Genomic DNA, 17,380 nt, shown 5'->3' with positions numbered 1-17,380 from the left:
CTCTCTCTCTCTAACCCTCTGTGTGTGATTGTGTCTCTCTCTCTAACCCTCTGTGTGTGATTGTGTCTCTCTTTCTCTCTCTCTCTAACCTTCTGTGTATGATTGTGTCTCTCTGTCTCTCTCTAACCCTCTGTGTTTGATTGTGTCTCTCTCTTTCTCTCTCACCCTCTGTGTGTGATTGTGTCTCTCTCTTTCTCTCTCTCTCTAACCCTCTGTGTGTGATTGTGTCTCTCTCTTTCTCTCTCACCCTCTGTGTGTGATTGTGTCTCTCTCTCTCTCTTTCTCTCTCTAACCCTCTGTGTGTGATTGTGTGTCTCTCTTTCTCTCTCACCCTCTGTGTGTGATTGTGTCTCTCTCTCTAACCCTCTGTGTATGATTGTGTCTCTCTTTCTCTCTCTCTAACCCTCTGTGTGTGATTGTGTCTCTCTCTCTAACCCTCTGTGTGTGATTGTGTCTCTCTCTTTTTCTCTCTCTCTCTCTCTCTCTCTAACCCTCTGTGTGCGATTGTGTCTCTCTCTCTCTCTCTCTCTCTCTCTTTCTCTCTAACCCTCTGTGTGTGATTGTGTCTCTCTTTCTCTCTCTCTCTCTAACCCTCTGTGTGTGATTGTGTCTCTCTTTCTCTCTCTCTCTCTAACCCTCTGTGTGTGATTGTGTTTCTTTCTCTCTCTCTCTCTCTAACCCTCTGTGTTTGATTGTCTCTCTCTCTCTCTCTCTCTCTCTCTCTCTCTCTCTAACCCTCTGTGTGAGATTGTGTCTCTCTCTCTTTCTCTCTCTCTCTCTAACCCTCTGTGTATGATTGTGTCTCTCTCTATTTCTTTCTCTCTCTAACACTCTGTGTGTGATTGTGTCTCTCTTTCTCTCTCACCCTCTGTGTGAGATTGTGTCTCTCTCTCTTTCTCTCTCTCTCTCTCTCTCTCTCTCTCTCTCTCTCTCTAACCCTCTGTGTATGATTGTGTATCTCTCTATTTCTTTCTCTCTCTAACACTCTGTGTGTGATTGTGTCTCTCTTTCTCCAACATTGGTGTGTCCGGTCCACGGCGTCATCCTTACAAAGAGTCCCAGCAAAGCTGGCCATATAGTCCCTCCTAGGCTCCGCCCACCCCAGTCATTCTCTTTGCCGTTGCACAGGCAACATCTCCACGGAGATGGTTAAGAGTTTTTTGGTGTTTAAATGTAGTTTTTATTCTTCTATCAAGTGTTTGTTATTTTAAAATAGTGCTGGTATGTACTATTTACTCTGAAACAGAAAAGGATGAAGATTTCTGTTTGTGAGAGGAAGATGATTTTAGCAGACAGTAACTAAAATCGATTGCTGTTTCCACATAGGACTGTTGAGATGAAGTAACTTCAGTTGGGGGAAGCAGTTAGCAGACTTTTCTGCTTAAGGTATGACTAGCCATATTTCTAACAAGACGATGTAATGCTGGAAGGCTGTCATTTCCCCTCATGGGGACCGGTAAGCCATTTTCTTAGTCAAACAAACAGAATAAAGGGCTTATTATGGGCTAAAAAAACTGGTAGACATTTTTATGGGCTAAATCGATTGCTTTATTTCGGCATTTTATTCATATTTATGCTGACAATTTGCATTTATAAACTTGGGGAACGTTTATTAAACGGCAGGCACTGTGTTAGACACCTTTTCCAGTCAGGGGGCCTTCCTAGTTGTAGACTGAGCCTCATTTTCGCGCCATTACTGCGCAGTTGTTTTTTGAGAGCAGGGCATGCAGATGCATGTGTGAGGATCTAAAAATTGCTCGAAAAGCTTCTAGAAGGCGTCAATTGGTATCGTATTCCCCTCTGGGCTTGGTTGGGTCTCAGCAAAGACTATAGCTGGGACTGTATAGGGGTTAAATTTATAAACGGCTCCGGTTCCGTTATTTTAAGGGTTTAAGCTCTGAAATTTGGTGTGCAATACTATTAATGCTTTAAGACACTGTGGTGAAATTTTGGTAATTTGAACAATTCCTTCATACTTTTTCACATATTCAGTAATAAAGTGTTTTCTGTTTAAAATTTAAAGAGACAGTAACGTTTTTGTTTTAAAACGTTTTTTGTGCTTTGTTGACAAGTTTAAGCCTGTTTAACATGTCTGTACCTTCAGATAAGCTATGTTCTATATGTATGAAAGCCAATGTGTCTCCCCATTTAAATTTATGTGATAATTGTGCCATAGCGTCCAAACAAAGTAAGGACAGTACTGCCACAGATAATGAAATTGCCCAAGATGATTCCTCAGATGAGGGGAGTAAACATGATACTACATCATCTCCTACTGTGTCTACACCAGTTTTGCCCACGCAGGAGGCCCCTAGTACATCTAGTGCGCCAATGCTTATTACCATGCAACAATTAACGGCTGTAATGGATAACTCCATAGCAAATATTTTATCCAAAATGCCTACTTATCAGAGAAAGCGCGATTGCTCTGTTTTAAACACTGAAGAGCAGGAGGGCGCTGATGAAAATTGTTCTGTCATACCCTCACACCAATCTGAAGGGGCCATGAGGGAGGTTTTGTCAGATGGAGAAATTTCAGATTCAGGAAAAATTTCTCAACAAGCTGAACCTGATGTTGTGACATTTAAATTTAAATTAGAACATCTCCGCGCACTGCTTAAGGAGGTGTTATCTACTCTGGATGATTGTGACAACTTGGTCATTCCAGAGAAATTATGCAAGATGGACAAGTTCCTAGAGGTTCCGGTGCACCCCAACGCTTTTCCTATACCCAAGCGGGTGGCGGACATAGTAAATAAGGAGTGGGAAAAGCCCGGCATACCTTTTGTTCCCCCCCCTATATTTAAGAAATTATTTCCTATGGTCGACCCCAGAAAGGACTTATGGCAGACAGTCCCTAAGGTCGAGGGGGCAGTTTCTACTCTAAACAAACGCACTACTATTCCTATCGAAGATAGTTGTGCTTTCAAAGATCCTATGGATAAAAAATTGGAAGGTTTGCTTAAAAAGATTTTTGTACAGCAAGGTTACCTTCTACAACCAATTTCGTGCATTGTTCCTGTCACTACAGCAGCGTGGTTATGGTTCGAGGAACTAGAAAAGTCGCTCAGTAGAGAGACTCCATATGAGGAGGTTATGGACAGAGTTCACGCACTTAAATTGGCTAAATCTTTTATTTTAGATGCCGCTTTGCAATTAGCTAGATTAGCGGCGAAAAATTCAGGGTTTGCTATCGTGGCGCGCAGAGCGCTTTGGCTAAAGTCTTGGTCAGCGGATGTGTCATCCAAGACAAAATTGCTTAACATCCCTTTCAAAGGTAAAACTCTATTTGGACCAGAATTGAAAGAGATTATTTCAGACATCACTGGGGGAAAGGGCCACGCCCTTCCACAAGATAGGTCTTTCAAGGCTAAAAATAAGTCTAATTTTCGTTCCTTTCGCAATTTCAGGAACGGACCGGCCTCTAATTCTGCATCCTCTAAGCAAGAGGGTAATGCCTCACAACCCAAACCAGCCTGGAAACCGATGCAAGGCTGGAACAAGGGTAAGCAGGCCAAGAAGCCTGCCGCTGCTAACAAAACAGCATGAAGGAGTAGCCCCCGATCCGGGACCGGATCTAGTGGGGGGCAGACTCTCTCTCTTTGCTCAGGCTTGGGCAAGAGATGTTCAGGATCCCTGGGCGCTAGAAATAGTTTCTCAAGGTTATCTCCTGGAATTCAAGGAACTACCCCCAAGGGGAAGGTTCCACATGTCTCACTTATCCTCAAACCAAATAAAGAGACAGGCATTCTTACATTGTGTAGAAGACCTGTTAAAGATGGGAGTGATACACCCAGTTCCAATAAAGGAACAAGGAATGGGATTTTATTCCAATCTGTTCGTAGTTCCCAAAAAAGAGGGAACTTTCAGACCAATTTTGGATTTGAAGATCCTAAACAAATTTCTCAGGGTACCATCGTTCAAGATGGAAACCATTTGAACGATTCTACCCACTATCCAGGAAAGTCAATTTATGACTACCGTGGATCTAAAGGATGCGTACCTACATATTCCTATCCACAAAGAACATCATCAGTTCCTAAGGTTCGCTTTTCTGGACAAGCATTACCAGTTTGTGGCCCTCCCATTCGGGTTAGCCACTGCTCCAAGGATTTTCACAAAGGTGCTAGGGTCCCTTCTAGCGGTTCTAAGACCGAGGGGCATTGCAGTAGTACCTTACTTGGACGACATTCTAATACAAGCGTCGTCCCTGTCAAAAGCAAAGGCTCATACAGACATCGTTCTAGCCTTTCTCAGATCACACGGATGGAAGGTGAACATAGAAAAAAGTTCTCTGTCTCCGTCGACAAGAGTTCCCTTCTTGGGAACAATAATAGATTCCTTAGAAATGAGGATTTTTCTAACAGAGGTCAGAAAATCAAAACTTCTAAGCTCTTGTCAAGTGCTTCATTCTGTTCCTCGTCCTTCCATAGCGCAGTGCATGGAAGTAGTAGGGTTGATGGTTGCAGCAATGGACATAGTTCCTTTTGCACGAATTCATCTAAGACCATTACAACTGTGCATGCTCAAACAGTGGAATGGGGACTATACAGACTTGTCTCCAATGATTCAAGTAGATCAGAAGACCAGAGATTCACTCCGTTGGTGGCTGACCCTGGACCATCTGTTCCAGGGAATGAGCTTCTGCAGACCAGAGTGGGTCATTGTCACGACCGACGCCAGTCTAGTGGGCTGGGGCGCGGTCTGGGAATCCCTGAAAGCTCAGGGTCTATGGTCTCGGGAAGAGTCTCTTCTCCCGATAAACATTCTGGAACTGAGAGCGATATTCAATGCTCTCAGGGCTTGGCCTCAGCTAGCAAAGGCCAGATTCATAAGGTTCCAATCAGACAACATGACGACCGTTGCGTATATCAATCATCAGGGGGGAACAAGGAGTTCCCTGGCGATGAAAGAAGTGACCAAAATAATTCAATGGGCGGAGGATCACTCCTGCCACCTGTCTGCGATCCACATCCCAGGTGTGGAAAACTGGGAGGCGGATTTTCTGAGTCGTCAGACATTCCATCCGGGGGAGTGGGAACTCCATCCTGAGATCTTTGCCCAAATAACTCAATTATGGGGCATTCCAGACATGGATCTGATGGCGTCTCGTCAGAACTTCAAGGTTCCTTGCTACGGGTCCAGATCCAGGGATCCCAAGGCGACTCTAGTAGATGCACTAGTAGCACCTTGGACCTTCAACCTAGCTTATGTATTTCCACCGTTTCCTCTCATTCCCAGGCTGGTAGCCAGGATCAATCAGGAGAGGGTCTCGTGATCTTGATAGCTCCTGCGTGGCCACGCAGGACTTGGTATGCAGACCTGGTGAATATGTCATCGGCTCCACCATGGAAGCTACCTTTGAGACAGGACCTTCTTGTTCAGGGTCCATTCGAACATCCAAATCTGGTCTCCCTCCAGCTGACGGCTTGGAGATTGAACGCTTGATTCTTTCGATGCGTGGGTTTTCAGATTCTGTGATAGATACTCTGGTTCAGGCCAGAAAACCGGTAACTAGAAAGATTTACCATAAAATATGGAAAAGATATATCTGTTGGTGTGAATCCAAAGGATTCCCATGGAATAAGATAAAAATTCCTAAGATTCTCTCCTTTCTACAAGAAGGTTTGGAGAAAGGATTATCTGCAAGTTCTCTAAAGGGACAGATCTCTGCTTTATCTGTCTTACTACACAAAAGACTGGCAGCTGTGCCAGATGTTCAAGCATTTGTTCAGGCTCTGGTTAGGATCAAGCCTGTTTACAGACCTTTGACTCCCCCCTGGAGTCTAAATCTAGTTCTTTCAGTTCTTCAAGGGGTTCCGTTTGAACCTTTACATTCCATAGATATTAAGTTACTATCTTGGAAAGTTTTGTTTTTGGTTGCAATTTATTCTGCTAGAAGAGTTTCAGAGTTATCTGCTCTGCAGTGTTCTCCGCCCTATCTGGTGTTCCATGCAGATAAGGTGGTTTTGCGTACTAAGCCTGGTTTTCTTCCTAAGGTTGTTTCTAACAAAAATATTAACCAGGAGATAGTTGTACCTTCTTTGTGTCCGAATCCAGTTTCAAAGAAACTTTTGGCTTAAAAGCATCATCCGATTGGCTTATGAGACTGCCGGACGGCAGCCTCCTGAAAGAATCACAGCCCACTCCACTAGGGCTGTGGCTTCCACATGGGCCTTCAAGAACGAGGCTTCTGTTGACCAGATATGTAAGGCAGCGACTTGGTCTTCACTGCACACTTTTGCCAAATTTTACAAATTTGATACTTTTGCTTCTTCGGAGGCTATTTTTGGGAGAAAGGTTTTGCAAGCTGTGGTGCCTTCCGTTTAGGTAACCTGATTTGCTCCCTCCCTTCATCCGTGTCCTAAAGCTTTGGTATTGGTTCCCACAAGTAAGGATGACGCCGTGGACCGGACACACCAATGTTGGAGAAAACAGAATTTATGCTTACCTGATAAATTACTTTCTCCAACGGTGTGTCCGGTCCACGGCCCGCCCTGGTTTTTTAATCAGGTCTGATGAATTATTTTCTCTAACTACAGTCACCACGGTACCATATGGTTTCTCCTATATATATTTCCTCCTGTCCGTCGGTCGAATGACTGGGGTGGGCGGAGCCTAGGAGGGACTATATGGCCAGCTTTGCTGGGACTCTTTGCCATTTCCTGTTGGGGAAGAGAATATCCCACAAGTAAGGATGACGCCGTGGACCGGACACACCGTTGGAGAAAGTAATTTATCAGGTAAGCATAAATTCTGTTTTCTCTCTCTCTAACCCTCTGTGTGTCATTGTGTCTCTCTTTCTCTAACCCTCTGTATGTGATTGTGTCTCTCTTTCTCTCTAGCCCTCTTTGAGTGATTGTGTCTCTCACTCTCTCTTTATTTCTCTCTCTCTAACCCTCTGTGTGTGATTGTGTTTCTTTCTCTCTCTTTCTCTAACCCTCTGTGTTTGATTGTCTCTCTCTCTCTTTCTCTCTAACGCTCTGTGTGAGATTGTGTCTCTCTCTTTTTCTCTCTCTCTAACCCTCTGTGTATGATTGTGTCTCTCTCTATTTCTTTCTCTCTCTAACACTCTGTGTGTGATTGTGTCTCTCTTTCTCTCTCTCTAACCCTCTGTGTGTCATTGTGTCTCTCTTTCTCTAACCCTCTGTATGTGATTGTGTCTCTCTTTCTCTCTAGCCCTCTTTGAGTGATTGTGTCTCTCACTCTCTCTTTATTTCTCTCTCTCTAACCCTCTGTGTGTGATTGTGTCTCTCTCTCTTTCTCTCTAACCCTCTGTGTGTGATTGTGTCTCTCTTTCTCTCTCTCTCTCTAACCCTCTGTGTGTGATTGTGTCTCTCTCTCTAACCCTCTGTGTGTGATTGTGTCTCTCTCTCTCTAACCCTCTGTGTGTGATTGTCTCTCTCTCTCTCTCTCTCTCTCTCTCTAACCCTCTGTGTCTCTCTCCCCCCGTCTCTCTCTCCCTTTCCCCCAAGTGCTTTTCTGTGTTTCTGTCTACCTTTTATTTATTTATTTAATTAATGAATTGGTAGTGCCATTTGATGGTGTGGCTTTATTTAAAGTGGTGGGGTCAAGCACCCCACCATCTTTTAATTTCACCAGCCGCCACTGGATCAAGACATTTTTATATTTACTGAATAATGAAAGAAACTATAAGCATAATTTGCAGCATTAAAGTAAAAAGTATGTTTTAAACATATTTTAATGGGCATGGATTTCTAGATCTCATAATCAGAGCAAGCATTGTGTTATCTGGCAAGAGTTTCTGTTACAATCCTTTTAGACTAAAATCAGATGTTTACTAAGTTGACCAGTTTTCCAAGACACCATTTAAAGGGGCATGAAACCCATTTGAAACCCATATGCAAATTTAAATAACTTTCCAATTGACATCTAATATCTAAATTTCTTCATTATTTTGATATCCTTTGCTGAAAATCATATCTAAATATGCTCAGTAGCTGCTGTACATAGATACCTCATGTGATTGGCTCACCCATGTGCATTGCTATTTCTTCAACAAAGGATATCTAAAGAATGAAGGCGTATCCTAGCCACTGCCTCACCAGCCTCTGACGTCACTGCACGTCACTGCAGTAAAGTAATTTTCTGAGGAATGGAACTTGACTGAGAAAATGCTATTAATACTGAAGTGATGTTATAAGCCTTAAATGCAGTAGGAGGACTGGTATCAGGCTTATCAATAGAAATTTATACTTCTTAACAAAAGGAGGTTTAAAACGATTTTACTGGCATGTTTAATCTTTTGTGAGGTACTTTGGTGATAAAAACTTATTGGGGCAAAATTTTTTTCCACATGGCTGACTGTTTTTTTTCTGCATAGAAACAGTTAACTGAAACTCCCTATGTTGTAATATTGAGTAGGAGGGGCCTATTTTAGCGGTTTTTTTGACGCAGTAAAGATTTAGGCTTAATCTTCCTGCTTCTTCCTGCATGAACCAGGTCGTCTCCAGAGAGCTTAAGGGACTTCAAAAGTCATTTTGAGGGAGGTAATCAGTCACAGCAGACCTGTGACAGTGGTGTTTGGACTGTATAAAAAAACGTTTTTTTCTGTACTGCTTATAGAAAACCGTTTTGGGTATTAAGGGGTTATTCATCAATTTGCAAGTGGGTGCAATGCTCTGCTAACTTAATACATTTACTGTGAAAATTCTGTTGCTATAACTGATTTGGTTCATTGTTATTTCAACGGTGACAGTTTTTGGTGCTTCTTAAAGGCACAGTAGCGTTTTTCTTTATTGCTTGTAAAATTATTTACAGTGCTTTCCAAGTCTGCTAGTTTTATTGCTAGTCTGTTTAAACATGTCTGACACAGATGAGTCTCTCTGTTCACTATGTTTAAAGGCCAGTGTGGAGCCCCACAGAAACATGTGTACTAAATGTATTGATTTCACTTTAAATAATAAAGGTCAGTCTTTATCTATAAAGGAATTATCACCAGACAACGAGGGGGAAGTTATGCTGACTAACTCTCCTCACGTGTCAGTACCTTCGCCTCCCGCTCAGGAGGCGCGTGATATTGTGGCGCCTAACGCATCAGGGGCGTCCATACAAATCACCTTACAAGACATGGCTACTATTATGAATAATAGAAAACAAGGAAACTCCTCGGCACACCAGGGATATGATAGGTAAAAAGCCAGTCTTTATTCAGAAGTAGATAAAAACATAATCCTCATACAGCAACTTGGTAAAAACAATTATATGAACTGGAACAGGGGGAACATCACCTCCTGTGACATCATACGCGTTTCATGCCTCTGACAGAAGTATTATATAAATTGCCAGAATTAAGAGGCAAGCGCGATTGCTCTGGGGTAAGAATAGAGCGCGCTGGTGCTACAAGAGCCATGTCCGATACTGCGTCACAGTTTGCAGAACATGAGGACGGAGAGCTTCACTCTGTAGGTGATGGATCTGATCCAGGGAAACCGGATTCAGACATTTCTAATTTTAAATTTAAGCTTGAGAACCTCCGTGTATTGCTAGGGGAGGTTTTAGCGGCTCTGAATGACTGTAACACAGTTGCTATTCCAGAGAAGTTATGTAGGCTGTACAGATACTATGCAGTACCTGTGTGTACTGATGTTTTTCCTATACCTAAAAGGCTTACAGAAATTATTAGCAAGGAGTGGGATAGACCTGGTGTGCCTTTTTCCCCTCCTCCTATATTTAGAAAAATGTTTCCAATAGACGCCACTACACGGGACTTATGGCAGACGGTCCCTAAGGTGGAGGGAGCAGTTTCTACTTTAGCTAAGCGTACCACTATCCCGGTGGAAGATAGTTGTGCTTTTTCGGATCCAATGGATAAAAAATTGGAAGGTTACCTTAAGAAAATGTTTGTTCAACAAGGTTTTATCTTACAGCCCCTTGCATGCATTGCGCCTGTCACTGCTGCTGCGGCATTCTGGTTTGAGTCTCTGGAAGAGGCCATTCAATCAGCTCCATTGGAGGAAATTATGGACAAGCTTAAAGCACTTAAGCTAGCTAACGCATTTGTTTCTGATGCCATTGTACACTTAACCAAACTAACGGCTAAGAACTCCGGATTTGCCATCCAGGCGCGCAGAGCGTTATGGCTTAAATCCTGGTCAGCTGATGTGACTTCCAAATCTAAATTGCTTAATATTCCTTTCAAGGGGCAGACCTTATTCGGGCCCGGCTTGAAAGAGATTATCGCTGACATTACTGGAGGTAAGGGTCATACTCTACCTCAGGACAAGGCCAAATCAAAGGCCAAACAGTCTAATTTTCGTACTTTTCGAAATTTCAAGGTAGGAGCAAAGTCATCTTCCTCCGCCCCAAAACAGGAAGGAACCGTTGCTCGTTACAGACAGGCCTGGAAAACTAACCAGTCCTGGAACAAGGGCAAGCAGGCCAGAAAACCTGCTACTGCCTCTAAGATAGCATGAAGGGTTGGCCCCCTATCCGGAAACGGATCTAGTGGGGGACAGACTTTCTCTCTTCGCCCAGGCATGGGCAAGAGATGTCCAGGATCCCTGGGCGTTGGAGATCATATCTCAGGGATATCTTCTGGACTTCAAGGCTTCTCCTCCTCAAGGGAGATTTCATCTTTCGAGGTTATCAGAAAACCAGATAAAGAAAGAGGCATTTCTACGCTGCGTACAAGACCTCCTAGTAATGGGGGTGATCCACCCAGTTCCGCGGACGGAACAAGGACAGGGATTCTATTCAAATCTGTTTGTGGTTCCCAAGAAAGAGGGTACCTTCAGACCAATTTTGGACCTAAAGATCTTAAACAAATTCCTAAGAGTTCCATCATTCAAAATGGAAACTATTCGGACCATCCTACCCATGATCCAAGAAGGTCAGTACATGACCACAGTGGACTTAAAGGATGCCTACCTTCACATACCGATTCACAAAGATCATCATCGGTTCCTAAGATTTGCCTTTCTAGACAGGCATTACCAGTTTGTAGCTCTCCCCTTCGGGTTGGCCACGGCCCCGAGAATCTTTACAAAGGTTCTGGGCTCACTTCTGGCAGTTCTAAGACCACGAGGTATAGCGGTAGCTCCATATCTAGACGACATCCTGATACAGGCGTCAAGCTTTCAAATTGCCAAATCTCATACAGAGATAGTTCTGGCTTTTCTGAGGTCGCATGGGTGGAAGGTGAACGTGGAAAAGAGTTCTCTGTCACCTCTCACAAGAGTCTCCTTCCTAGGGACTCTGATAGATTCTGTAGAAATGAAAATTTACCTGACGGAGACCAGGTTATCAAAACTTCTAAATGCTTGCCTTGTCCTTCATTCCATTCCACGCCCGTCAGTAGCTCAGTGCATGGAAGTAATCGGCTTAATGGTAGCGGCAATGGACATAGTGCCATTTGCGCGCCTGCATCTCAGACCGCTGCAATTGTGCATGTTAGGCCAGTGGAATGGGGATTACTCAGATTTATCCCCCCTTCTAAATCTGGATCAAGAGACCAGAGATTCTCTTCTCTGGTGGTTATCTCGGGTCCATCTGTCCAAGGGCATGACCTTTCGCAGGCCAGATTGGACGATTGTAACAACAGATGCCAGTCTTCTAGGCTGGGGCGCAGTCTGGAACTCCCTGAAGGCTCAGGGATCGTGGACTCAGGAGGAGAAACTCCTCCCAATAAATATTCTGGAGTTAAGAGCAATATTCAATGCTCTTCTAGCTTGGCCTCAGTTAGCAACACTGAGGTTCATCAGATTTCAGTCGGACAACATCACGACTGTGGCTTACATCAACCATCAAGGGGGAACCAGGAGTTCCCTAGCGATGTTAGAAGTCTCAAAGATAATTCGCTGGACAGAGTCTCACTCTTGCCACTTGTCAGCGATCCACATCCCAGGCGTGGAGAACTGGGAGGCGGATTTTCTAAGTCGTCAGACTTTTCATCCGGGGGAGTGGGAACTCCATCCGGAGGTGTTTGCTCAACTGGTCCATCGTTGGGGCAAACCAGAACTGGATCTCATGGCGTCTCGCCAGAACGCCAAGCTTCCTCATTACGGATCCAGGTCCAGGGACCCGGGAGTGACGCTGATAGATGCTCTAGCAGCTCCTTGGTTCTTCAACCTGGCTTATGTGTTTCCACTGTTTCCTCTGCTCCCTCGACTGATTGCCAAGATCAAACAGGAGAGAGCATCGGTGATTCTGATAGCGCCTGCGTGGCCACGCAGGACCTGGTATGCAGACCTAGTGGACATGTCGTCCTGTCCACCATGGACTCTACCTCTGAGGCAAGACCTTCTAATGCAAGGTCCTTTCAATCATCCAAATCTAATTTCTCTGAGACTGACTGCATGGAGATTGAACGCTTGATCCTATCAAAGCGTGGCTTCTCCGAGTCAGTTATTGATACCTTAATACAGGCACGAAAGCCTGTTACCAGGAAAATCTACCATAAGATATGGCGTAAATACCTGTATTGGTGCGAATCCAAGAGTTACTCATGGAGTAAGGTTAGGATTCCTAGGATATTGTCCTTTCTCCAAGAGGGTTTGGAAAAGGGCTTATCAGCTAGTTCGTTAAAGGGACAGATCTCTGCTCTGTCTATTCTTTTGCACAAGCGTCTGGCAGAAGTTCCAGACGTCCAGGCTTTTTGTCAGGCTTTGGCTAGGATTAAGCCTGTGTTTAAAACTGTTGCTCCCCCGTGGAGCTTAAATTTGGTTCTTCAAGGAGTTCCGTTTGAACCCCTTCATTCCATTGATATTAAACTTTTATCTTGGAAAGTTCTGTTTTTGATGGCTATTTCCTCGGCTTGAAGAGTCTCGGAGTTATCTGCCTTACATTGTGATTCTCCTTACCTGATTTTCCATTCAGACAAGGTAGTTCTACGTACTAAACCTGGGTTTTTACCTAAGGTAGTTTCTAACAGGAATATCAATCAAGAGATTGTTGTTCCTTCATTATGTCCTAATCCTTCTTCAAAGAAGGAACGACTTTTGCATTATCTAGACGTAGTCCGTGCCCTGAAATTCTATTTACAGGCAACTAAAGATTTTCGTCAAACTTCTTCCCTGTTTGTCGTTTACTCTGGACAGAGGAGAGGTCAAAAAGCTTCGGCAACCTCTCTTTTCTTTTGGCTTCGTAGCGTAATACGTTTAGCCTATGAGACTGCTGGACAGCAGCCCCCTGAAAGAATTACAGCTCATTCCACTAGAGCTGTGGCTTCCACCTGGGCCTTTAAGAATGAGGCCTCTGTTGAACTGATTTGCAAGGCGGCGACTTGGTCTTCGCTTCACACCTTTTCAAAATTTTACAAATTTGACACTTTTGCTTCTTCAGAGGCTGTTTTTGGGAGAAAGGTTCTACAGGCAGTGGTTCCTTCCGTTTAAGTTCCTGCCTTGTCCCTCCCATCATCTGTGTACTTTAGCTTTGGTATTGGTATCCCATAAGTAATGATGACCCGTGGACTGAATACACTTAACAAGAGAAAACATAATTTATGCTTACCTGATAAATTTATTTCTCTTGTAGTGTATTCAGTCCACGGCCCGCCCTGTCTTTTTAAGGCAGTTCTAAATTTTAATTAATACTCCAGTCACCACTGCACCCTATAGTTTCTCCTTTCTCGTCTAGTTTCGGTCGAATGACTGAATATGACATGTGAGGGGAGGAGCTATATAGCAACTCTGCTTGGGTGATCCTCTTGCAACTTCCTGTTGGGAAGGGAATATATTCCATAAGTAATGATGACCCGTGGACTGAATACACTTAACAAGAGAAATAAATTTATCAGGTAAGCATAAATTATGTTTTTGTGATGGCAAAAATCCCAAGATAAATAGAAACAGATCAGATAAGAGAAAATGAGGGGTACAATGTAGAGGAAAGCTGAAGGCATGAGAGAGAGACAAGAACAGTCACACTCTCTGCAGTATTTTGTGTGTTGTAAAGTTAATTATTAAAGTTTAAGCAAATTTCTCTCCAATGCTATTATGCACTCTGAGTTGACACTGGCCTACCTGGCAGTAATACTCTTTTTGTTGTCTTCCCTTGTTTCAGTTTTAAAAACAGGAAATATGGGGACACATTTGCTGAAGCACTTTCCAAAAGCTTGTCAGGCATGAAGGCACTGAAGAAACTGAGGTAATTAAAGACTCACCGACAGCAATAGCAATTTTGTTTTTAATTGCAAAGTAAGCACATAAATAAGCACGTGTGGTTATATTTTGTCACCTACACACATAGCAGCATCAGAGCGCCTTTGGCTGCAGCTAGTGAGTGAGCCCGCAGCCAAGAGTTAAGTTATTAATCCTCTACTCATTCTTATATAGTTTACTCATTCTTATACTGAGTCTTATCAAGTACAGAAATGAAGATGTAAGTAAACAACACATGTGGGGGGGGCATCTGCTTGCCCCAATGACAACCCCCCTCACAGCCCCCTCCTTCTCTGAGTGACTCTTTCCTATTGAACCATTGTGGATGTAGACGTAGAGCTATTCTGGATTTGATGATGAACATTGATTGCTAGCATGTATAAATGTTCTTGTTTTATCTCTTGGTGAACAATAGGTTGACCTCTGGACGTCTTACAACTGTTGGAATTGAAGCTTTGGCCCAGTCATTTCGTGGTTGTCTGCAACTCCAAGAAATCAAGTAATTGTCTCCAGAAACTCTAACATTCAGTGTGGTTACCACATTTGTGTTGATATCTAGATGTCAATAAACAATTAAAAATGAATGGAGTAATGATTACCCATAACTAGCTTCTGTAACCTTATATTGTAACTAAAACATGCCCAAGGTCACCCAAACTGAGTTTACATAGTGGAAAACCATGTTAGCTGTTTAATAAGTAGTGAGGGTGGTGAAGTGATTTGCTTTTATTGTGCCTACCCCACATGTGCCTACATTATTGATAGTTGGCAATTATTGGAGCATACAAGTCCTTAATTTGTTTAAAAAAATTAAATAACTAGACATTTTCAAAATTGTATTTTTATTAATTATCATCTGTTTACAAAATGGTTCATTTAGTTTCCCCTATCTATTTAATGGATAAACTAAACAAACTAATAAACACATTTCAGAGAAAATAGTTGCAAATTTGTTAATTAATTATTTGTCATTAAAGAGTAATAAAAATAAATTCCAGATTCCTGACCCAATACCCAGAGGACCTTAAAGGGACATGAAACCCAACATTCTTATTTCAGGATTCACATAGCGCATACATATACAGGTCTGCTCAGGATCTGGGAGCTAGCTGTTGATTGGTGGCTGATAATATTTCCTGTTGTCATTGGCTTACAGATGTGTTCAGCTAGCTCCCAGAAGTGCATTTCTGCTCTTTCAATAAAGTCATACTGATTATTATTAAGTTAGTTTTATAAGGCTGGTGGTAGTATAATCTCCAGTATTTCAGAATTTGCATTCATGTTGTCTACTTGTTTTGCTGATCAAATACTCAATGACGTGTATAATACAGTAGATACACTAAAATATTGGCACATCCTTTGAGGTGTTCTCATCATGCGCATTGCTACCTATAGGTGCATGACAAGGCCTTCTCATCATGCAGGGAGAGTGCCGTCAAACACTGTTTTAGGCGATCCCCCTCACTACAGGTCGGGGACTGTTGGTGGCCTAGTGGGCGGCACTTCCAGGCTTCATGGGAGTGCCTGTGACATCACCACACAAGGGGGCTGAACAAGGATACATACCAGTAGCTGCAAGGGAACTGAATGGGGAGGATTTTCAAACCCCTCAATATCAGTTTCCTTAGCAGCTACAAACTTCCAAGGCCCCATCATTTGAAATAGAATTGTCTACTCTTTCAAAGGGCGATCAACAGATCTTTAAAAAATAAAGTTAAAAAAAAACACATGGAGATTTGCTTGGGGGTATTACATTGTGTGCACAATAATGTCTAGAGACCCCTAATGATGTTTATTTTATAGTAGAGAAGTCCCTCTCTAAAAGTGAAGGTCAATTTTCATGTGAAAGTGCCTGGTTTTTAAAAAAAAAATATTAAAAACAGGTGCACTTTCATTTTATTTTAAAAATACCTTGTTCTTCTGAAATGCCGGATCGCCGTTCTGAAACGATGCCCCGTCTGCTTCTTCCTGGTTTACTTACCCAGCAATGACGAAACTGGCTTCCTCCAATCATGACGTTGCCTCAGGCAATGATTACCCCGGGGGAAAGCCGTGATTGGAAGATGCTGGAATCGTCATTGCTGACATATGAAGAGGCTTGCGACGGGCTGGTGAAGCACTGGAGCGGCCTTAAGAAGAAAAGGTAAGTATATTTTAAAAAAACGGCTGAAATGTCAATTTTCATGAATGAAAGTGCCCCTGTTTTTTTTTTAAACCCGGGCACTTTCACATGAAAATTGACCTTCACTTTAAATAAAATATTTATGAATTTTGTCTATATAGTCAGGTGATCACTGTGGAAACAGTGAACACCTTGCAAGAAAAAAAGTGCTTTTATTTCTGTACTACACAATTGAGCCTCTCTAATCTATATTGTAGCCCCCAAAGCCCATATGGGCCCCTAATTCAAACGTGACTACCCTTGATAAAAATGTTGTTAGGAGATTACAGTAACAATAGTGGTCACCAGGCCATTTTCAATATTATTTACTTAAATCTAAGCAAATTTATATGTTTTTTTACAGCTTTTCCTGCAGCTATCCCACATGCCATGAATTATAAATGTAATAATGGTATACTGTGAATCTTCTAGGCCTGCTGAAAATAACTATTTATAATTTGTATGGGTCACTCACTGAAATTTGACTTACAATAGAGTTTAAATGTAGGTAGCAAAAAAAGCTCAAAATTGGCTCGTCACTGGGGTGTAAAAAAGGCTTAGCAGTGAAAGGGTTAAAATGGGGATTTTTGTCTTTTCTAAATTTATCAGTGAAGTAAATGACATTGTAATATTTCCACATATTGTAAAATAAAAAAAAATCATGTCATGTTGTTTTATTTCTATAAAAATCTGTGTAAATTTAATTATTTGATTCAGACATGTTTCCTTTTGGGTATTTCATCACAGTTTGCAAGATAACCGCCTGAAAACAGATGACTTGCTCCTCTTCTTGGGCTTGTTTGCTAAGATGCCTCAGCTGAGACAAATGAAGTAAGTCAGAAAGACACATCCTATATAATAAAAGGCCAAGTGTGTTTGTCCGAAGCTGTCATGCGCAGTAGAGACAGCATGAGGACAAACACACCTGGCCTTTGAGACCCTAGCTGATCTGTGCTCTCAGGCAGAAGTGGGCGTGGGCGGGCATGACCGACATGAAGGGGGCGCGGCTGGGCGTGAATGGCCGTGAAGGGGGCGTGGCCGGGTGCGGTCGCGCAATAGAGGGGAGAGAGATAGAGAGAGGGGGGAGGAGAGAGAGAGA

At 42.8% G+C, this 17,380-nt stretch overlaps 1 protein-coding gene across 1 annotated transcript in view; it reads left to right on the top strand.

Moving 5' to 3' along the window:
- The window catches only part of LOC128664100 (protein NLRC5), a 429,645-nt gene that overhangs the window by 140,448 nt on the left and 271,817 nt on the right, over nt 1-17,380 (top strand). The window contains exons 6-8 of the mRNA XM_053718792.1: nt 14,023-14,106; nt 14,536-14,619; nt 17,029-17,112. Of these exons, the coding sequence (XP_053574767.1) occupies nt 14,023-14,106; nt 14,536-14,619; nt 17,029-17,112 (252 nt within the window). The remainder of the gene's footprint in view (nt 1-14,022; nt 14,107-14,535; nt 14,620-17,028; nt 17,113-17,380) is intronic.

Source organism: Bombina bombina, chromosome 1 (genome assembly GCF_027579735.1).
Source record: "Bombina bombina isolate aBomBom1 chromosome 1, aBomBom1.pri, whole genome shotgun sequence".
NCBI classification, from domain to species: domain Eukaryota; kingdom Metazoa; phylum Chordata; class Amphibia; order Anura; family Bombinatoridae; genus Bombina; species Bombina bombina.
This window is presented reverse-complemented; position numbering and strand designations above follow the sequence as displayed.